This window comes from Mustela putorius, unplaced genomic scaffold (genome assembly GCF_011764305.1).
Source record: "Mustela putorius furo isolate JIRA1106 unplaced genomic scaffold, ASM1176430v1.1 tig00003834_pilon_pilon_pilon, whole genome shotgun sequence".
NCBI classification, from domain to species: Eukaryota; Metazoa; Chordata; class Mammalia; order Carnivora; family Mustelidae; genus Mustela; species Mustela putorius.
The window spans coordinates 90,747,349-90,770,174 of NW_025421987.1; the positions used below are offsets into that span (position 1 = coordinate 90,747,349).

Below are 22,826 nucleotides of genomic sequence, written 5' to 3' on the forward strand. Positions count from 1 at the left end.
AGTCTGGAATCCAGACCTCTGTATTTATGCCTCAGATAAACTGTGTTATTTATCTTGTCTTGCTATCTTCCTCCTCGTTCTTAACTCACATAACAATGTCACGTTTATATATTGACTAAATACATTCACGTTCTTTAAATTTTATTTTTTTTTAAGTGGATGAGGTGGTAATATAGCCCACTCTTAAAATAACAAGCTGGGTCATTTTATTTCTAAATAAATGTAACTTTTTTTAAAGGGTGTTAGGTCGACAAGGAGGAAAATATGGGTCTTTGAAGATAAAAGATCCTTTTGTAAGTGAAGTACACAACTGCAAGACAATTGGTTCACGGCGATAGTAAATAAAAAGCAGCAGCCGACCAACTACTTGACAAAGTGGTTCTAAGACGGGAGCCTTAACATGATATACAAATGGATCTTTAGCTACTTGAACTTGTGGGATTCAAAAGCTAGGTCATTCCTGGTAGTAAACTCAGACTTTGTGCAGAGGTTATAAGATGTCTGCTTTACACTAAGTGCTATGCAAGATACTTCGTCCCTAACGGAGTCGATTTTATCAGAATAAGAGTGATAGAGCAGAAATTTCAATATTTCGTGATAAATGTAGTGCCTGGAGAATATTGGATGTTATCGGAAGCTTGAGTTGAAGATTCCTGTCAGTGTTAGGGGATTAGGCAGTGCTTCTCAGATGGTACAGTACCTAAATAAAGATTTGAAGGATGAATAGAAATAAACTAGGTAAAGAAATAGAAAGAATGTTCCTGGTAAAAGGAACCTCCTGTGTGATGGCTGGAGTTTAGAGAAGCAGCACATATTCAAAGGCACAGAAGGAGCCTCCTGAAACTGGAGCAGTTTTTGCAGAAGGAATAGATTAAAGATGTGGCTGGAGGCACAAAGGGAGAGTTATTGATCCCTTCAGGATTTCTGAATATTTTGGTTCCTATCCTCATAATAATACCGAATGAATGATAATGAAAGTCATGCTGTCCGTCCTCACTGCTGCTGCAACACAGCTCAGTGCCTGGAGTGGAACGGTGCAGTTCAGTTAAGGCTAAACCCATCACAACCCTTGACCAAGTTCTCATGACCGACGGTCTGCCTCACTGGAAGGAGGACCTGGATGTCAGCTATAGGAGATTTTGTTTTCTCTTTGGAACAAGTAGTTCCAAGGGATTTTAAATCTTGGTCTTGGACCCAAAGCACTTGATCTCTGACATGCTGAGATTTGGATGTATTTTCATAAAGCATGCTTGCTTCAAGAAGTCTCTTCTTTTTATATGTTAAGATTTAACCCATGGAGTTTCATCCTTTTTATTATCTACTCTCTTTTCTCTTTTCTATTATTTATTTGTATTCTATGTTCAAAACCCAAGCTTTGGGAATCCCTGAAATGAATGAACTATTGCTGAGGATGGTAGTAATAGCCTATTGAATATGTATTAAGCATTGTTCTAATACTTACACGTTGATGTACTCAGTCGTCAGAGTGCTTGAGTGAGTCAATACATGTGACGTACTGCGTAGGCATTGCTACTTACCTGTATTTCAAAGGAGGAACTCAAGACTTGAAAAGATTAGTTACTGTACCCAAAATATATAGGTAAATGAAATATATAGGTAAATGAAAATATATAGCCAGTAAGTGGCAAAGCTTGGATGAAAACCCAGATGGAAATGGCCTCAGAAGCATCTCTCTACACTGATACAGAATACTGTCTCAGAAGTTTGAGGGAAGGAGACATTTTACTCTGAAGAGAGATCTGCTGTATGTTGCCAGCACTGGGATTTGATCTAGATGCTGGGATTGTGTGTGCTATAGAAGGTAAAGAATGGCACTGGAATCTAGAAGCTATCCTCCCTTTGTAACCATTGGCTCTCAGGCAACACAGCTCATGGATGTTCTGGCTGCCCTCACTTGGGGGCCCTGTGGTTGTCTCCTTATCTGATTCATTCCCAGAACATGGCCCTGTGGTATCACTCATGCTTTGATTTTCTTTCCCCTATTTCTAGTATAAGTTTGACCCAAACCGAAGATGAAACAAGGACTCAGATTTTGAACATCAAAAAAGTTACTGCTGAGGATCTCAAGCGCAACTATGTCTGTCATGCTAGAAATGCCAAAGGGGAGGTTGACAAAGCAGCCAAGGTGAAACAGAAAGGTAATGGATGCCCTCAGCAGATGAATCTGTGAACTCCAAGTGTAACAGTGTGGTGATAAGGAAAATCAGAAGACAGTGCTCCAGCAGCTAGCACATCTGGCACATAGTAATGAATCAAAGGTGAATTGAAAAAATCTTGAGGGATCGTTTCCATCTATGTGAAGACACTCAAAATATTGTTTCTTATACTTTTAGTAACTTAGTTCACAAATGTGGCCCCCCAAAGCCATACGATTATGAAAATAAGGCACAATTTTATATCAGTACAGTCATGAAAAATGAAAAATAAAGAAAATATTTAAAGCTACCAAAGATATAATAAAGCTGGTAGAATCCCATATAATTGGTAGATTGTAAAGACCCTTTTAGAAATCATTGATGGCAGAGTTCAAGGGTCATAAAAATGACCATACTATATGACTTAATACTTTTGGAATTCTTCCTGAACAAATAACAGAAAGAGAATTATGTACCCATTGCTATTCTTAGAAGCATTATCTATAATAATGAAACTTTATAAATAGCAACCATCTAATTATTTTCAAGTAGTTAAGGAAAATATGAAATATTTCTTCTCGAAAATATAATTTTCAAATGATCATTTTAAATACTATGTATCAGTATTCAAACAGATTTATAACATACCACTAGCCACAATTGCTAATATGAAAATTATTTAAACTATGACTTAATGTAAAAGGATTTCTATGTTGATATTACTAAATTTTTTATGAAATAAAAAGTGATAAAGCTCTCTTGTGTGAGCTGTTGCTACTAAAACAGACTGTGTCTAAAATTATCTTTGGGTCTCTCACCTAACACAGAACCCCAGACAATCACTCCCTTCAAGAATGTGTTTCAATGACCTAGAGAAAGATAATGATGATTTATCACACATGTAGTCATGTCATTCAGAATCATTTTGGATCCTTGTGTCAGAGAGAGCCTGTAATATTCATAGCAAAAAAAAAAAAAGCAAAAACAAAAGAAAAAAAAAACTCATAGGTATTACATTTTGCAGTGGAATTTAACCCCACCCCCCCTTTTTTTTAAAGCTGATGCAAAAACAGGCTTCACTTTAACATTTCATTACAATTTAGAAAGTAAAAAGCAAAGTACTGAAGTCTATATGCCACTTAAGAAGTCTTATTGGATTGGTTCTGAAGTGTTCATCACTTCTGCCCCTCAGAAGCCAGTGTCAAGCAGTGAGACTCAACTGAATAATATAAGGAAGTTTCCCAAATTAGTTCGTAAGAACACTACTAGGACTCTTTATAGTACTGTAGTTCATTATTTGTACTCTAGACTCAGATGGCCTGTGCTGGAATCCTGGTTTCGGTACATCCTAGCTCTGTGATCTTGAAAAAAAAAACACTTAACCTCTCTGAGCTTCAAGTTCTTTTTTTTTTTTTTTTTTTTAATTTTTTATTTTTATAAACATATATTTTTATCCCCAGGGGTACAGGTCTGTGAATCACCAGGTTTACACACTTCACAGCACTCACCAAATCACATACCCTCCCCAATGTCCATAATCCCACCCCCTTCTCCCAAACCCCCTCCCCCCAGCAACCCTCAGTTTGTTTTGTGAGATTAAGAGTCACTTATGGTTTGTCTCCCTCCCAATCCCATCTTGTTTCATTTATTCTTCTTCTACCCACTTAAGCCTCCATGTTGCATCACCACTTCCTCATATCAGGGAGATCATATGATAGTTGTCTTTCTCTGCTTGACTTATTTCGCTAAGCATGATACGCTCTAGTTCCATCCATGTTGTTGCAAATGGCAAGATTTCATTTCTTTTGATGGCTGCATAGTATTCCATTGTGTATATATACCACATCTTCTTGATCCATTCATCTGTTGATGGACATCTAGGTTCTTTCCATAGTTTGGCTATTGTGGACATTGCTGCTATAAACATTCGGGTGCATGTGTCCCTTTGGATCACTACATTTGTATCTTTAGGGTAAATACCCAATAGTGCAATTGCTGGGTCATAGGGCAGTTCTATTTTCAACATTTTGAGGAACCTCCATGCTGTTTTCCAGAGTGGCTGCACCAGCTTGCATTCCCACCAACAGTGTAGGAGGGTTCCCCTTTCTCCGCATCCTCGCCAGCATCTGTCATTTCCTGACTTGTTGATTTTAGCCATTCTGACTGGTGTGAGGTGATATCTCATTGTGGTTTTGATTTGTATTTCCCTGATGCCAAGTGATATGGAGCACTTTTTCATGTGTCTGTTCGCCATCTGGATGTCTTCTTTGCAGAAATGTCTGTTCATGTCTTCTGCCCATTTCTTGATTGGATTATTTGTTCTTTGGGTGTTAAGTTTGCTAAGTTCTTTATAGATTCTGGACACTAGTCCTTTATCTGATATGTCGTTTGCAAATATCTTCTCCCATTCTGTCAGTTGTCTTTTGATTTTATTTACTGTTTCCTTTGCTATGCAAAAGCTTTTGATCTTGATGAAATCCCAGTAGTTCATTTTTTCCCTTGCTTCCCTTGCCTTTTGCGTTGTTCCTAGGAAGATGTTGCTGCGGCAGAGGTCGAAGAGGTTGCTGCCCGTGTTCTCCTCAAGGATTTTGATGGATTCCTTTCGCACATTGAGGTCCTTCATCCATTTTGAGTCTATTTTTGTGTGTGGTGTAAGGAAGTGGTCCAATTTCATTTTTCTGCATGTGGCTGTCCAATTTTCCCAGCACCATTTATTGAAAAGGCTGTCTTTTTTCCATTGGACATTCTATCCTGCTTTGTCGAAGATTAGTTGACCATAGATTTGAGGGTCTATTTCTGGGCTCTCTATTCTGTTCCATTGATCTATGTGTCTGTTTTTGTGCCAGTACCATGCTGTCTTGATGATGACAGCTTTGTAATAGAGCTTGAAGTCCGGAATTGTGATGCCACCAACGTTGGCTTTCTTTTTCAATATCCCTTTGACTATTCAAGGTCTTTTCTGGTTCCATATAAATTTTAGAATTATTTGTTCCATTTCTTTGAAAAAGATGGATGGTACTTTGATAGGAATTGCATTAAATGTGTAGATTGCTTTAGGTAGCATAGACATTTTCACAATATTTATTCTTCCAATCCAGGAGCATGGAACATTTTTCCATTTCTTTGTGTCTTCCTCAATTTCTTTCATGAGTACTTTATAGTTTTCTGAGTATAGATTCTGTGTCTCTTTGGTTAGGTTTATTCCTAGGTATCTTATGGTTTTGGATGCATTTGTAAATGGGATTGACTCCTTAATATCTCTTTCTTCTGTCTTGCTGTTGGTGTAGAGAAATGCAACTGATTTCTGTGCATTGATTTTATATCCTGACACTTTACTGAATTCCTGTATAAGTTCTAGCAGTTTTGGAGTGGAGTCTTTTGGGTTTTCCACATATAGTATCATATCATCTGCGAAGAGTGATAATTTGACTTCTTCTTTGCCGATTTGGATGCCTTTAATTTCCTTTTGTTGTCTGATTGCTGAGGCTAGGACCTCTAGTACGATGTTGAATAGCAGTGGTGATAATGGACATCCCTGCCGTGTTCCTGACCTTAGCGGAAAAGCTTTCAGTTTTTCTCCATTGAGAATGATATTTGCGGTGGGTTTTTCATAGATGGCTTTGATGATATTGAGGTATGTGCCCTCTATCCCTACACTTTGAAGAGTTTTGATCAGGAAGGGATGTTGTACTTTGTCAAATGCTTTTTCAGCATCTATTGAGAGTATCATATGGTTCTTGTTCTTTCTTTTATTGATGTGTTGTATCACATTGATTGATTTGCGGATGTTGAACCAACCTTGCAGCCCTGGAATAAATCCCACTTGGTCGTGGTGAATAATCTTTTTAATGTACTGTTGAATCCTATTGGCTAGTATTTTGTTGAGTATTTTCGCATCTGTGTTCATCAAGGATATCGGTCTATAGCTCTCTCTTTTTTGGTGGGATCCTTGTCTGGTTTTGGGATCAAGGTGATGCTGGCCTCATAAAATGAGTTTGGAAGTTTTCCTTCCATTTCTATTTTTTGGAACAGTTTCAGGAGAATAGGAATTAGTTCTTCTTTAAATGTTTGGTAGAATTCCCCCGGGAAGCCGTCTGGCCCTGGGCTTTTGTTTGTTTGGAGATTTTTAATGACTGTTTCAATCTCCTTACTGGTTATGGGTCTGTTCAGGCTTTCTATTTCTTCCTGGTTCAGTTGTGGTAGTTTATATGTTTCTAGGAATGCATCCATTTCTTCCAGATTGTCAAATTTATTGCCGTAGAGTTGCTCATAGTATGTTCTTATAATAGTTTGTATTTCTTTGGTGTTAGTTGTGATCTCTCCTCTTTCATTCATGATTTTATTTATTTGGGTCCTTTCTCTTTTCTTTTTGATAAGTCGGGCCAGGGGTTTATCAATTTTATTAATTCTTTCAAAGAACCAGCTCCTACTTTCGTTGATTTGTTCTATTGTTTTTTTTGGTTTCTATTTCATTGATTTCTGCTCTGATCTTTATGATTTCTCTTCTCCTGCTGGGCTTAGGGTTTCTTTCTTGTTCTTTCTCCAGCTCCTTTAGGTGTAGGGTTAGGTTGTGTACCTGAGACCTTTCTTGTTTCTTGAGAAAGGCTTGTACCGCTATATATTTTCCTCTCAGGACTGCCTTTGTTGTGTCCCACAGATTTTGAACCGTTGTATTTTCATTATCATTTGTTTCCATGATTTTTTTTCAATTCTTCTTTAATTTCCCGGTTTGACCCATTCATTCTTTAGAAGGATACTGTTTAGTCTCCATGTATTTGGGTTCTTTCCAAACTTCCTTTTGTGGTTGAGTTCTAGCTTTAGAGCATTGTGGTCTGAAAATATGCAGGGAATGATCCCAATCTTTTGATACCGGTTGAGTCCTGATTTAGGACCGAGGATGTGATCTATTCTGGAGAATGTTCCATGTGCACTAGAGAAGAATGTGTATTCTGTTGCTTTGGGATGAAATATTCTGAATATATCTGTGATGTCCATCTGGTCCAGTGTGTCATTTAAGGTCTTTATTTCCTTGCTGATCTTTTGCTTGGATGACCTGTCCATTTCCGTGAGGGGAGTGTTAAAGTCCCCTACTATTATTGTATTATTGTTGATGTGTTTCTTTGATTTTGTTATTAATTGGATTATATAGTTGGCTGCTCCCACATTGGGGGCATAGATATTTAAAATTGTTAAATCTTCTTGTTGGACAGACCCTTTGAGTATTATATAGTGTCCTTCCTCATCTCTTATTATAGTCTTTGGCTTAAAATCTAATTGATCTGATATAAGGATTGCCACTCCTGCTTTCTTCTGATGTCCATTAGCATGGTAAATTTACTGTTTAAATAAGGTTTTTGCTTGTTTTGTTAGGTTCCTTAGCATTTTCTATACACTTGATTGTGTCACCATATATAAGCATACTTTTCCTCCTTCCTTTTCAAATGTTATGCCTTTGATTTCTTTTTTCTGCCTCTTTTACTCTCTTGGACCTCCCAGTTCCATGATCAGTAGAAATCAGAGCAGCTTCACTTGCATTGTTCCCTATCTTAAAAGATATGCGTTCAGTTTTTATATATTAAATATGATGTTAATTATAGGTTTTTCGAAGCTGACTTTTATCTATATGAGAGATTAATCTATTTTTGGTTTGTGTAGAGAATTATTTATAATTCTCGTGTGTGTGTGTGTATGAGTATCTGTTGAAATTTCTCAAAGTTTTGGCATAGTTTCATTTGACTATATCTTACTTAGGTTTCTTTAAACTTCTTGTTTCGATGGGTTTATTATATTTTTCATTTAGTTTGAAAAAAACTTCAGCAGTTACTTCTTCAGATATGTTTTTCTCATTCATTCATTCATTAATTCTTTCCTTTTCTTCTAGTAATCCCATTAAATTTAGTATCAATCACTAAAGGATGTTCTACAGGCCACTGAGGTGCTCATTTTCATTTCATTCTTTCTTTGTTCCTGTGTTTCAGTTTAGGTAGTTTCTAGCTTTCCACTAATAATTTCTTTTTTGATGTTTAGTCTGCAGCAATTTTCATTTCAGAATTGTATTTTTCAGTTTTTGGATTTCCATTTCTCCATAAAAACATCCTTATTGATATTTCCTATTTGCTCTTAATGATGTCCATCATCTTCTTTTTTAATTCAACAGGAATATTTATAATACTCATTTTAAAGCGCTTATCTACTAGTTCCATCATCTTTGTCAATTTAGATTTTTTTTTAAGATTGATTTATTTATTTGAGAGAGAGAGCATGCAAGCAGGGTGGGGAGGGGCAGAAGAGAGAGAGAATCTTAGGCAGACTCACTACTGAGAGCAGAACCCAAGGTGGGGCTCCATCTTAGGACCCTGAGATCATGATCTTAGTCAAAGCCAAGAGTGAGACACTTAGCTGATAGAGCTGTCCAGGTGCCCCTCTGATTCATTTTTGTTGGCTGATTTTTCTTCTCAATTTGGGTGGTTTTTTTGTTTTGTTTTGTTTTGTTTTGCTTTTTCTTGTCTTTTTTTTTTTTTTAACATATGCTGGACATTATGTATGTTGCATTATTGAGTGTCTGATTTTTGAAAGTGAGTATTGTTTTGTCCTCACAGGTAGTTATTTTGCTGGCTTAACAGCTTGCTTTTTTGAAGTGTTCTGCTTCCTATTGCTAGAGGACATCTGAAAAATAGCCTTTTCTCCAAGGCTAGATTGGACATATCTAGACTATCTGGGCTGTCTACTAACACATGGGAGCTACCCAAAGTGTCTTTACTCAGGTCTTAACTTAAGTGTCCCCCAACCCAGCATGTGCACCTTGAGCTGTTCAGCTCCCAGTTTCCTGGCAGCTGTTCCTTCCCTGGTAGTTTTTCTTTGACTGGCACCTGTTCTTTGCTTGATCTTATCAAGTGTCATCCAACCTATGCAGAGCTTTATATTTTTCCAAAGATTTGAGATCACCCTTGGAAATTTATAGAGCACTTTTTCCACACAATGTTTTTCTCTCTTTACCCAGCCCTGTGAACTCAGCCCAACTCCGTAGTTCTGAAGTGTGATTTCTGAGTACTTACCTGACCATGATGACTGTACCTGTGGTTTTCTCTGTTCTCTGCCATAGTCTGAAAGTGACTTTAGACAAAAAACCAGGGTCATGGTGGGGCTCAACTTTTTGGTGTCCTTTCTCACATGGATCACACACAAAACAACTACCAGCGCGGTCCACCTTAGGAAAAGGGCACTGTAAATACTACGGAGAGAAAGCCACTCCCATATCCATTCCTTCTCTAAGGCCAGAAACTGAAGGGTAAAATGCACACATTTTAAAATACTATGATAGTCAAACAAAGCAGGTCTGCTGGTTAATTCAGGGATAGGTTTCTGGTTTACCATCATCTAAATAAAGCATTCTAATTGTTTGTAATTCAGAGAAATGGTCATTACGTGGTTCCCCAGATTAAAAGTCTCAGCAATTTAGTGAAGAATAGACACAGGTTCTGTGGCAGGAGATACTTAAAAGTCCAAGCAGCTGGTGTGAAGCTCAGAGCCTCAGTAGACAGCAAGGTCCCGACTCACGAAGAGAAAGAAAATAAGTTAGGTTCCCAAGGAGAAAGAAGATTGGAGACCGATAACTTGAAACAGGGAAAAAGACTGGAGCTAAGGTCCTGGACTGGTTTAACTCAGAGTGGTTAGCTGGAAACATGGACCTTGGCACCTGTTACTACCGTTGAACTGCAAAAGGAGTGGAGGAAATTCTGATCCAGGGAATAACAGCAGAGCAAGTGGCAAAAATTGGCTCTATCCTAAGTCAATTATATGTGAGTTCAAAGAGCGAAGCAGTTTAGGAGTGCAATTTGGTCAAATTGCATCACCCCTTCCTGATTGGAAACCCTTTGGTTTGGGATTGCATCAGAGTAAAATCTGTATGCCAAAACAACAGAGGTTCTGGCTGGGGCAGACAGAAAATGTGGGCTGAGGGTCATCCTTTCCCTGAAAGCCAGCAAAGCTTGCCATTTGCGACAACATGGATGGAACTAGAGCGTATCATGCTTAGCGAAATAAGTCAAGCAGAGAAAGACAACTATCATATGATCTCCCTGATATGAGGAAGTGGTGATGCAACATGGGGGCTTAAGTGGGTAGGAGAAGAATCAATGAAACAAGATGGGATTGGGAGGGAGACAAACCATAATTGACTCTTAATCTCACAAAACAAACTGAGGGTTGCTGGGGGGAGGGGGTTTGGGAGAAGGGGGTGGGATTATGGACATTGGGGAGGGTATGTGCTTTGGTGAGTGCTGTGAAGTGTGTAAACCTGGTGATTCACAGACCTGTACCCCTGGGGATAAAAATCTATGTTTATAAAAAATAAAAAATCCAAAAAAAAAAAAAAAAAAAGGAAAAAAAAGTACATCTGAGAACACTTACAAAAAAAAAAAAAAAAAGCTTTTTTGAACATTTTCTGCATGTGATTCAAGCCATTTAGAAATTCAGGCTTGGGGATTATTTATCTCAAGAGTTCAATTAGTTAAACAGTCTAGGAACTTCTGGATATCATCAAGATGGCCCCCACAAAATACAATCTGTAAATATGACACATGTCATGAAATGACCCAAAACCAAAGTAAAAATCCACACTAAAAATAAAACAGGCAGGAGTAGAATGAATGTTACAGAGGGAAATTTATGAGAGTAATTGATCTCTTGGTCATTAGGCAAGATATCTATTGACATTTTTTCTTATATCCGTTTCAGGTAAGTGCATCCACCAACCTCTTTTTCCCCCCCTCCCTATTACAAAATGTCCAGCCAGAAGGAGCCAAAATAACTGAGCAAATAATGAAGATGACAGTGGGAATTACCCCAGGGTACTGTTAACATAACATGTGCTCAGAAATACCGAGGACGCAGCAGTTTTCATGCCAGCTACCCAAAATGATCTTACTAAATTCTCAACAATTGCACTGAGATAGCTTTTGACATTCGGTGGTGGAGTTTTCTTATTTTAAACACCATTATTCATGGAATGAGCGTGAGAATACCTGGTAATAATTCCGCATTGCTGAGTTCCAGTCTATCTCTGAGATAGGATTAGCATCGGAGTTGAGGATAATGAACTTGAAACTCTAGGAACTTCAGGCTCAGCTCCAGACTGCTTACCATTTTCCCCTTAGGATACATACCTGTTTTAAAAGGGATTTTTTCCCACTAGTATTTGATCTATAATTAAACTCCATAGCAGAGCTCTGCAAAGATCTCTGGACTTTGGAGTCAGAGAGCAGGGATAACAATCCCAGCTTTGAACTAAATTCCTCTGTGCCTCACCTTGGCAAGCACTTAACACAATGCTCAGGTGATCAAAAAGCCTTTTCTCATTACCTGAACCCATATATCTCTTCTGCCCCAGCCAAGCCTCTCAGTACTCCCCATCACATTACCTTGCTTTATTTCCTTTATAGCATTGATCACTACCTAGAATTCGTTGTCCTATTATTTATTTCCTTGCATTAGAATATTAACCCTAACTGGGCAGAAACCCCTTTGGTCTGATCTACTCTTGTATCCCCAGCAGCTTCTGTGAAATAATAGATGTTAATAAGTAATTGTCAATAAGTAATTGTCAACAACTATTACATAATTTAAACCACTCCTGCTTCAGACCCAAATATTCTCTTCCTTCTTCAAACACTTAGACTTCATTATCACAAGCTAATAAAGCAACCAAATGAAGTTGTTGATACATAGTAGTAAAAGATTTCAATGTTTCTGAAGTAGATGATGTTATATCTGGAAACATTCATTGAGATCCTATGTATTCTAGTGGTAGGATAGATGAAGGAGACATAGGCTTCCCCAGAAGACTATAAATTACAGTTTAGTGAGGAGTGAGAGAGTGAGAGAGAATGGAGCAGCAGGCTTGTAGACAAATTACAATATAAAACAAATACTGTATAATAGAATTATAGACAATGAGAAGAGTAGGGATTTCTGTCAGGCAGATGTCAGGTTGCAAAAGTAATTTTATTCTAGGAAAGCTTACACAAAATAATGACGTATGAGCATGGACTTGAAAACTAAAGAAAGAGAAAGAACTATTTTCCCCAGAATTCACAGCATGAACAAAGATACGAAGCAAAATCTTCCTCACGTTTTTGAGGGAAAGGTACTGATAAATGAGACAGTAGGGTGGTTGGTGGTTTGGTCATGACAGACCTTGTTTACAGGACTGAGTTAAAACTTTTCTAGTTTTTGGAAGTCAGGAATTACCTCATTCTATTTATGATAGTTCCAAAGAAATTTCTAAAATATCTGTCATATAAAAGTAAGCAGATAACATGGGAATCTGTCCATACCTGGATATTGCAAGTTAATTTTCAGGAAGTGTGTCCTAGAAGTGTAAGCCTGAGAGATACTTTCAGACCTAAGCATACTCAGCATTTGGTGGATACCCTCTGTTTCTATCCAATGAAAATAAGATTTTTGAGGCTTTTTTCCAAATTTATAAGAAAGGTAATTAATTTTTTTTTCCATATGGCACTGACGAGAGGATGGAATTAAGACTAATGGAAGTACATTAAGATTTTCACTCAATCCAAAGGCTCTAAGAATTAAATTTCCATCGGAATCATGGTCTGGTCTGAGTAGTAGTAGTAAGGATTCCATCCCAAAAGATGGACACATGGGAGATGAAATAACACTTTTCAAAAATAATTTATGGAAATTCGTGTGTCAGATTATGAGTTGAATGAGATGACCTTCTAAATTCTTTCCAATGCTGGTATTGGAAAATACCATTAATATAATATATATATATATATATATATATATATATATATATATACCATTTATAATACCATTTATATACCATTAATATGTATTTATATAACATTAAAGTCTATTCAAGTCATCAAGTAGTTTAAAACACCAATATCAGGTGCTGAAAACGAAAAGATAAATATGACACAGTCTGGCATTAAAACATAATGCTTAAAGCCTATCATGTTAATCTCTGCTTTTCACACATATAAGTCAGGTTCATGGCTCAGCTGCCTGGCTTACCCGGCTATTTGCGGGATGATAGATCACTGTGATCACCACGTAGAAATCAATTGTTTTTTTGTTTGCTCCATTGATAGCTCCAAGATACACAGTGGAATTAGCATGTGGTTTTGGAGCCACAGTCCTGCTGGTAGTGATTCTCATTGTTGTTTACCACGTTTACTGGCTGGAAATGGTCTTATTTTACCGGGCTCATTTTGGAACAGATGAAACCATTTTAGGTGAGTAACAAAAGCTTGATCTAAATACCTTCTTCTACGGTCATTTTCAGAAAACATGTTGCCTCGATAAAAGCTAGAATAACTGGGAGATTTAATCAAACTATCTTTGGTTTCAACCCTTACTATTAAAAATTCTTCTAATATATATTATTTTGCTTTCTTGGTTCAATATTTGTTTAGTCTAGATTAGCCTATCCAAATAGCAATATAATTTAAATTTTATTTTTATAAAATTTATATATACTTATATAATTTAAAAATTTCTAGTGGTCATAGTAAGAAAAGTGAAAACAAAGTGAAATTTACTTTAATCATATATCTTATTTAACCAATGTATTTGACATCTTAGCATATCATGCATATTTAAAAGCTAATGGCGATATTTTAGTCTTATTTTTTTGGTACTCAAAATCTCACAATTTAGCCTGTGTTGTATTTTAAACTGAAAGCTCATCTCCATTCAGACCAGCTGCATTGCAAGCGTCCGAGCGCTACGTGTAGCTGTGTTTGCTGTAACTGGACAGTGCAGGTCCACACTCTTTGTACTTAAAGAGTAGTCCAGGCACCAGCAACGTCGGCATCACATGGGAGCTTGTTAAAAGGAGACTCTTAAGCCTAATGCCTGTGTTCTGAGTCAGGAATCTACATTTTGACATGATTCCCAAGTGATTAAAGGGCACATTGAAGTTTTGGAAGCACGGTACGAGTGTAAATTTGCCTGGTGACAAGGAAGGAACAATTAAACATACTGATTCTTAGACTCCTCCCATAAAGATTTCCAGCCCGTCAGTTTGTGGAAGAGACAAAGAACCTATATTTTTACCGAGAGTGATGTTTATAATTAGGCACCTTTGGGAAAGATGGGTTTATGGAATCTGAGTCTATTTTTAATTGCAGTTATTTTCAGGTATAAATAATTTAGAGCCTTTCTAAAAGTTTTTCTCCATTTATAATTCTAATGTATTAGTAGTGACAAACTAGGGTGGGAACCATAAATTCTCTGTATGGTATTAATTGCCAACATCTATGATTGACTATTTGTGTCCTGATTATGTTAATTCATAGTTGAATGAGCCAAACCTCATTAATTCTCCACTATAAAAACAAAACTTAGTGATGTGAGAGTAGAAGACATATCAGATAAAATTTGCAATTACACCTTAAAATAGTCATTTTGCCTGGAGACCTGTCACAAGTGGGAAATCACACTGGAATCTGTCAGATAATTCATACATGTAAGAAAGTTGAAAATGTCTAATATGCACAAGTTCAATTCAAGAAAAAATGCAGTACAATTAGGAAATTTTTCTAATATATATTGGATCTCTCTTCCTTTTGCTAGATGGGAAGGAATATGATATTTATGTATCTTATGCAAGAAATGCTGAGGAAGAGGAGTTTGTGTTACTGACCCTCCGTGGTGTCTTGGAGAATGAATTTGGATACAAGCTGTGCATCTTTGACCGTGACAGTCTACCTGGAGGAAGTAGGTATTTCTCATGAGTACAGGTGATGCCACCCTTCATGCAAAGGGAATCCTTAGTTTGGGGTCATGTGTGAGAGTCATGGTCGGGTTCTGTGTTGGCATCATTGGATACTGAATGTTCAGGTGTTTGATGTAATGGAGACTTCTTTAGGAATGAAATTAACTTGTGAGTTATAGATGATTGAAGTGCCATTTATGGTACTAGAATAGTTCCCCTTGTAAGCTTTAAGAACTCCAAGACAGAAAAGTGTAGGTGCACGGTGGATTAGGACTCTATAAAATGCCTCAGTTTTAAATGTTCTGCTTAGGGACGCCTGGGTGGCTCAGCTGGTTGAGCAGCTGCCTTCGGCTCAGGTCATGATCCCAGCGTCCTGGGATCGAGTCCCACATCGGGCTCCTTGCTCGGTGGGGAGCCTGCTTCTCCCTCTGCCTCTGCCTGCCATTCTGTCTGCCTGTGCTCACTCTCTCTCCCTCTCTCTCTCTGACAAATAAATTAGATCTTTAAAAAAAATTAAAAAAAAAATAAGTGTTCTGCTTACACACATTGATTTTTAGAAAGTTTAAGCTAACCTGCATTAATTTCCCTTGTGGTTTTTTTTGGGAGGGGGGCGCAAACATTGAGTTTCAACAACACTTAATACAAAGACTGAGGTTTACTTGCTTTTACTAAGAATGAGTTTGTGAAGAGAATGCATGGCATCTTTCTTGATAGTACTCACTGATAATAATTAGATTATTTCCCTGTGACATTTGCTAATTTCCTTTTCCTCACTTTTATTTTCTAGCAAGCCAATGCTATTTAAATCCCCCCTTTTCTTGGGTCTGTTTCCTTTCTACCAGCTCATGCATTTGAGATGTAGTTTAAAATTTTAAAAAAGCCAGTATATTCTAGAAACTTGAGTCGCTGAATGTTTTCAGCAATAAAAGTGCATCTCAAATTTTTAAGTCCACCCGGTAATATACAAAGTGATGTTCCATTTCACTCTGTTTTAATAAATACATCATAGCATTCCTATACTCACTGTTAAACTTTGTGCTGTTGAAATGCATGTAATGTGTTTAATCCTCAGCAAAACAAACTAATTTTCCTCCCCTCCAATCCTTTTTGTGTTCATCATTTCAGATGCTCTAAAAATGTTATATGGATAATGGAGATATAAAATAGACTTAAACGTTTATTCTCATTCTGGATTAGCCGGACCACATATTTTATCTCCTCAGCCATTACCTAGAAGTCCATCATGTTAGTGTTCTACAGTGGCTGTCTCTCACAGTATTATTTTGCCCGGAAATGGTGACATGATTATACAAGTTAAGGGACAAATTCCATTCACTTTAAGACTTAAAATCCTAAGTCACTTATTCATCCATTTACTCGTTCATTCTGCCACTCGACAAATACTTAGTACAGTGTGAAGTTTATAGAAAGACAAACAGTATAACAACAATGACCCTCCAAAAGGGGTTGATAATGCTTTGAAGAATTCAAGTTCTATGTAATCACTCTTGCATCTTGCTTCTGATGGTAGATCCTGGTGATCCGCCTTCTCCCTGCTGCTCTTCGTCCCTCTTTGCCTCTGGGCCTCTGTCCATGCTCACACGTGGTTGGCCTCCAGCAGTACCGCATGGAGCAGGTGGTTACTGATTGCTGGATTCTCCTCCAGGCTGCACATGGAATTTTAATTGCAAGTCTTTCCCCTTTGCCTTTGTACCTGTGAAGAGGGAGGAGCAGAACGACTGCTTTGAGGAGTACTGTAAGCCATGAAATAGCTTTCCACAGCACTAGTGCATTCCCTGGAATTGGCTTCTATTGGAATCCCAGGTAAAAGATTATACCGTCCTGGATAAGCAGCCTTGAGGAGATGGATTATTTCCAAGAATTTGGTGATGGGAACTAACCAGAGCCCATGACAACAGAATAAAATTACACTGAATTTCCATTTTCTCTGTTTCTTCTTCTTCTTTTCTGACCTGAGGAAAGCATTTGCCTGTTAGTGAAGGCAGACATATCAGCTAGCAGCCTACTGAAACACGTGTCTTCATAGTAATGAGAGGAGTTTAAGGAGAAAGATGTAGGAAATAATTTAGGCTCTAGAACAGAGAGCAGAATAGAAAGCTGAGCTGAGAATGTGATGCCAGCCAAAATGCCATTCAGTTGGCTAGATTTTTTTTTTTTTTAAGTTCCTATTCTAAGGACATAGTGATACCAGTCTGAGTCAGGTAGGAGTCCGGCAGCAGAGAGGGACTTTCAGAAAATGAATGTTCCTACTCTTGCTTTCCTCTGTTAGTGAGAAATGAATTTCCATGATTTTGCCTCTATAATGATTATCTTCTTGAATAGTCACTGGCATGAGAGAGTAAATACATGGGTATTTTGGGGGAGAAGGGGCTTAAGAGCTGATTTGGCTGGGTTGCAGCATGCCACGTGGTTTGAGGAAATTGATAGCTGTTCAACCCATCTATTTCTCATAATGATTTTGAGGACCAGGGTTATAGAAGTATACTTGGCTTCATGCCTGTTTGGAATTTTTTGGGGGGGTTAAATATGTGCATACAGTTTTCAGTATCTTGGAGGAGTGTGGCATTTATTTGACAGAGTAAGTGGGTCCAAGGATTACGTCGTTGCAAATGTTCTTGGTAAAAGTTTCATCCCTATTCCCAGGCTGTTACCCTAAGTTTCCTACACTTCCCTACACTACACTCAAGCCCCAGGCTTTTGGGGAGTTCTTGGCCAACACTAATCCCCACGGTGTTTTCTTTCTCAGTTGTCACAGATGAGACCTTGAGCTTCATTCAGAAAAGCAGACGCCTCCTGGTTGTCCTAAGCCCCAACTACGTGCTCCAGGGAACCCAAGCTCTTCTGGAGCTCAAGGCTGGCCTAGAAAACATGGCCTCTCGGGGCAACATCAACGTCATTTTAGTACAGTACAAGGCGGTGAAGGAGACGAAAGTGAAAGAACTGAAGAGGGCTAAGACGGTGCTCACGGTCATTAAATGGAAAGGGGAGAAATCCAAGTACCCACAGGGCAGGTTCTGGAAGCAGCTGCAGGTGGCCATGCCAGTGAAGAAAAGTTCCAGGTGGTCTAGGAGTGGCGAGCAGGGTCTCTCCTATTCATCCTTGAAAAATGTATGAAAGGGACAATGAAATGGGTAAAAAGAACCAAGGGCACTCCGGGAAGGAAGAGTACCCTTTCTTTACTCCCAACTTGATGTTTCACAGACAGAACAGAATTCTGTCAAAGCCTCCCCATAGGGACACATTCAGGGTGACTGTATGACTGGTCGTTCTGCTTCCTCAGGCAATACTATGGTTTAGAATGGCTGCGCCACCAGTCCGTCACCAGGGAATGACATCACTATGTTCTTCGCAGGCAAAGACTTGGTTGATGTGAATTTCCTCTTTCTGCATCCTCTGCCCCTGTTCCCGCATCTCTGTCCCCTCTTTCTCTCTCATTGTTTATAATCTTAACATTGTGGAGCAGTCTTTTGCTGTGGATTTCAAGACCCCTTAAAGATAACTTACCTTTTGACAAGGTCATTATAGGTTTCCGAGTCATTAAAAAGATGATCGGTGCCCAAATTCATTTGAGCTGATGACAATGAGCCCTTCTGCTCATTCTGCTGGGCACTGCCCAGTTGCAGCCAGACTGACACCCACATAGGACGGTACGAAGCAGTGTAACTGAAAGTGTTCCTTATGACGGTTTGAAAGGGGTTACCTGCATTTTCTCCTACCAAATCCCTTATGCCCTCCATCTCGGTCATCCATGTCACATTTGTCAACTTGAAATACATACCGTATTTTTCTTTATTTCAGTAAACTCCTGGATATCTGTAGGTCGACCCGTACTTGTCACTTCATCTTCCCTATCTACTGTACCTCGTATCAACCACTTAGAGTTTGCAGATGGCTCTACACTTGGTTCAGTCTGACAGGAAGCTTCTAATGGTGCTAAGAGAGAGTGAAATAACAGCAAAATGCTTTTAGGGCATTTTCTAGCTTGTGAGAAAAGCACAGAACAGGGCGTTCAGCAATTTGTCTTTTCATCTCAGCCTTGCTAATGTGAATATTAGAAAAGTGATTTCTCCTCACGTGTTCTGTCTCTCCACTGTAAAATGTGGAAGTTAGACTCAGTGACCTTGCAAGTTGCTTTTGGCATTAATACTCTAAGAGAATTAACTGGACCACCCAGTATTTTCCATATTTTATTCACTGGTATAGTTAATACACTCAGTCCAAACATGTCAGTCTGGAAAGTCTCTTCCATGAAACTTGTTTTACTTTAAGTAAAATCTTAAGACTTGGAAAAGTGAAAACTAAGTCCAGAGTTTACAGAGTGCTGAATACCTGCGGTGTACACACACACACACACACACACACACACACACACATATGTGTATGTACATACCAACGAATCTTGTATGTATAAATCTACATTGTATGTAGATCTATACACATGTTGATTGTATATGTTTGTACATATGTATGTATGCATTTGTGTGTGCATATATATATGTGACTTTAAATAGCTATTGGCACAATATCACAAACCACTGGGACTCTCATCCAGTTTTTAAGTTACGTTTTTACTGTAATTCTTTTGTGTTTCCTGTACATTATTTGTAAAATCACAGCTCACAGAGTAGTCGTTGTTAGTTCTCACCTTCCCTAAATTAGTAGGAATAACTTACTGCTGCTACATTTGGTCTGGGTGCCGTGGAATCTGTTGGACACAGAGCTTCTGTGGTCACTGCTGAGCAGTACCAGTCCCCTGGCATTAATTGATCACTACTATGTTGCAAGCATACACTCTTAGAAACTAAACTATGGTAATCTCAGTGTTCAACTACTAGGGAGATAAATCTCTCTTTGGACTGTTAAGTAGTAGAGAAAAGGAAAATAAAATACTTATAAATAAAGCTGAGCATCCTGTGAAACACCATAATTCATAATTTAAGGGAACCCTTATCCCAGCATTATGAATGTTGATAACCAATTCTAAACTATCTCCTTCATTTAAGTGTCCTTCATCAGTGTTAAAGCCTATAATAAATCATTTCTCTATAGTGAAAATATCATTTTAAATTGAAGAAAAGAAAAACTTCATGAATTCCTGACTATAAAACTATGGTATGGAGTCATTCTTGGATTTTTTTTTTTTTTTTGTCTTTGTAATGCTTCTCTTTGCTACAAACCACAATTACTCCTCCTGTTAACTCTTCATCCTCAAGACCAGAGGAGGGCTGACTCCAGATAAGCTTTGAATATCAATTGCATGAGCTTTAGGTAATGCGGAACTGTCCCATCACAAGGCGGACATTCTCTTGCCATTGCTGCATTCTTTTGCACTTTTGGATTCGATATTTATCCCAAATGCTTTTGGGTACCCCTAGAAACTTCTTGATATTCCTTTTCCTATTTATCTATTGATCTTTGATATTGAACTTTTCCAAATGCTAAAATCTAAACATCTCACATCTAAATGATACATTTTGTCTCATTCTTAGAGAATTTTGTTTCAAGGTTTTTTTATTTGTTCTCATTCTTAAGAAAATTTTGTTTCAAGGTATTTTTGTTTGTTTTAAGTCCCAGAAGATACCTGTTACAAAATTTTTGAGGGAGATGAAGAAATATAATTTTGAGAGCAAGGAAAAATTGCTCCATAATATTAAAAAAACTATCTCTAATGCTTAAAAAAAACCTTATTGGTTCCAGGTATATGATATAAAGATCTTCTGCACCCAAGTTAACAAAGAACCATGACATATAAAGTGTCTAATTATACAATCGTATAAAATTTATTTGATTATCTTTTATGTTGTAACGTAGGTGATTCCCTAGGATTCTAATAAACGAGCATTCCATTGTATTGGGAAACAAAAGCATCACTCCACTTGCTAATTATCCATTTATTTCTATAGGTTTTAATATTTTAAGATTATCTTATTATCTTTTTTATTTTATTCATAAACTTTTGTATTTTCCATTTTCCATTTGATTTGTAAATTTGTTTATTTTAAAAATAAACCATTTATTTTCAGATTTGAATTTTATTTTGTGCATGTGTTTTATGTCTTTATTTTCATGTTTGGGCATAAGAAATGAGAGTAAGAAGAATTAATGATACACATAAAAAGAAATGTTAGAAGCTACATTAATTAAATTTCTCTTTCTGACAGAAATCTGAGAAAAAATGGGAATTTTATATCAGAACTTTTTTACATGTGAATAAAAGTTATTTAAATAAAATTAATTTTTCTAGTTTGCCAGATGTGTGTGTGTGCATGTGTGCCTGTGTATGTATGTGTATGTGTGTGTTTGTATGTGTATGGAGACAGGACAAATAACAGAGCAGCTAAAAGAGAGCAATGGGCTAGGAGATTAAATGTTGCAGTAGTATTTTTTATTCACATGTATTTTAAAGTAAACAGACAGAATTTTTAAAATTTATTATTCACTTATAAATCCACTTGTAAATCCATATTAAGGTGATTCTTTAAAGTTACCATGAAGAATCGATTCAAATTCAATTAACATCAGCCCTACATTAGTTTAATATTGTGTTCACTAGATTTAACCAAAGTGATTAATTCAAATGTCTACAATCTGTAGACATTTACATATTGATATTTTTAATTTTTAACCATCCTGTAAGTTTACTCTTATTGTATGCATTTTATGGATGTATGATTTGCTGCCCTTGCATACATCAATAACCTACCAGAGAACAAAACTACAGTTCTAGTTTTCCTCTAGGCAAACTCCAGGAAGATTATGACTTAAAGGCAGGAGTATTCTAGAGCATTGATGAATTCTAGATCAGAAAACATGACTTCAAAATTAATTTAGTGTCACACAAGACATCTGGTCTCATCAGTCTATAGCCACACCTTCCTTTTTTGAACCCAACAGAATAAATGACCCAGTTTATGTCTCCCTCTCTGAATAATCTTCAGTATTGAAACATAACAACTCACATTCTCAACTGCAGTTTTACAATATGAAAAGTATTAAAATAGGCCATAAAGGAGGCAGCTTCCTTCAAAATAATGTGTGAAGATCCCTAGGTATAGCCCATTCCCCCAAATGATAAGCATCTTCTCCATCACATTCCTCAATGTTATTGAATTCCACTACTCATATCTGTTTCTTTAGCATTGCCCTATTTCAAATGAAAATTTTACATTTTCAGGATGGGGTGCCAATAATTAGAAAAACACACACAGAGTCTTTCTTTAGAAGATCTAGGACAGCATTTTATTTTCAACAGTGATATCCCCATTGGACAGAATATACATTGTCTTAATGTGACTATTTTGAAGTAAAATGCACAATACACACAATGAACACACATACAATTTGAGTGCACAAAGTTCCTTTTGGTGAAATCCATCCATGCTGCCTTAAGGTTATATTGTATTTCGCATGAGACAGGAGGAGCAGTAGATATTTTACTTGTACGTTCTCTGGTTTATGAAAGGCCAGTACAAAAGTTCTCAGTAGGATTGGGACAAAGAAGTGTCCAACACACACACACGCACACACACGTGCACACACACACACACACAGGCTTTGAAGATAAATAAAACTTTAGATTTATCTTTTAAGATCAAAGTAAAAATTCTCTAAAACTACTTCACACTTTTGACAAAACTAGTTAAAGGATCCTCAAAATTGAGCACATGTCTCTTCCAATTACCCTTCAAATTCATGTTAAATTTACTAATTGGAAAGAACTAATCTGGCAAGGAGCACAGCTCTTTTACTCTCTCAAATTCATAACGATCCACATTCACTGCAAACTTTCAGCTTGTTTTCACAGACTAGAAGGTCTCTCCATCACTGTTTCATCACTGGCCCCAAAGGAGTAGGTACTCAACCTCCTGGTCTGTCTGCACCTGTTTTCAGCATTGTCAATGGCT

General features: G+C 37.4%; 1 protein-coding gene across 7 annotated transcripts in view; it reads left to right on the forward strand.

Moving 5' to 3' along the window:
• LOC101683223 (interleukin 1 receptor accessory protein) overlaps nucleotides 1-22,826 on the forward strand; it is a 135,804-nt gene that overhangs the window by 106,066 nt on the left and 6,912 nt on the right. For 4 of the 7 annotated variants that reach the window (XR_198939.3, XR_006609192.1, XM_004745261.3 and 1 more), the window contains exons 8-10: nucleotides 2,011-2,159; nucleotides 13,274-13,417; nucleotides 14,760-14,903. Coding sequence is in view for 4 of the 7 variants with exons in the window: in XM_004745261.3 (XP_004745318.1) it covers nucleotides 2,011-2,159; nucleotides 13,274-13,417; nucleotides 14,760-14,903 (437 nt within the window). In the remaining 3 variants the exon portion in view is untranslated. The other 3 variants (XM_004745262.3, XM_004745263.3, XR_006609193.1) reach the window with 3 other exon arrangements.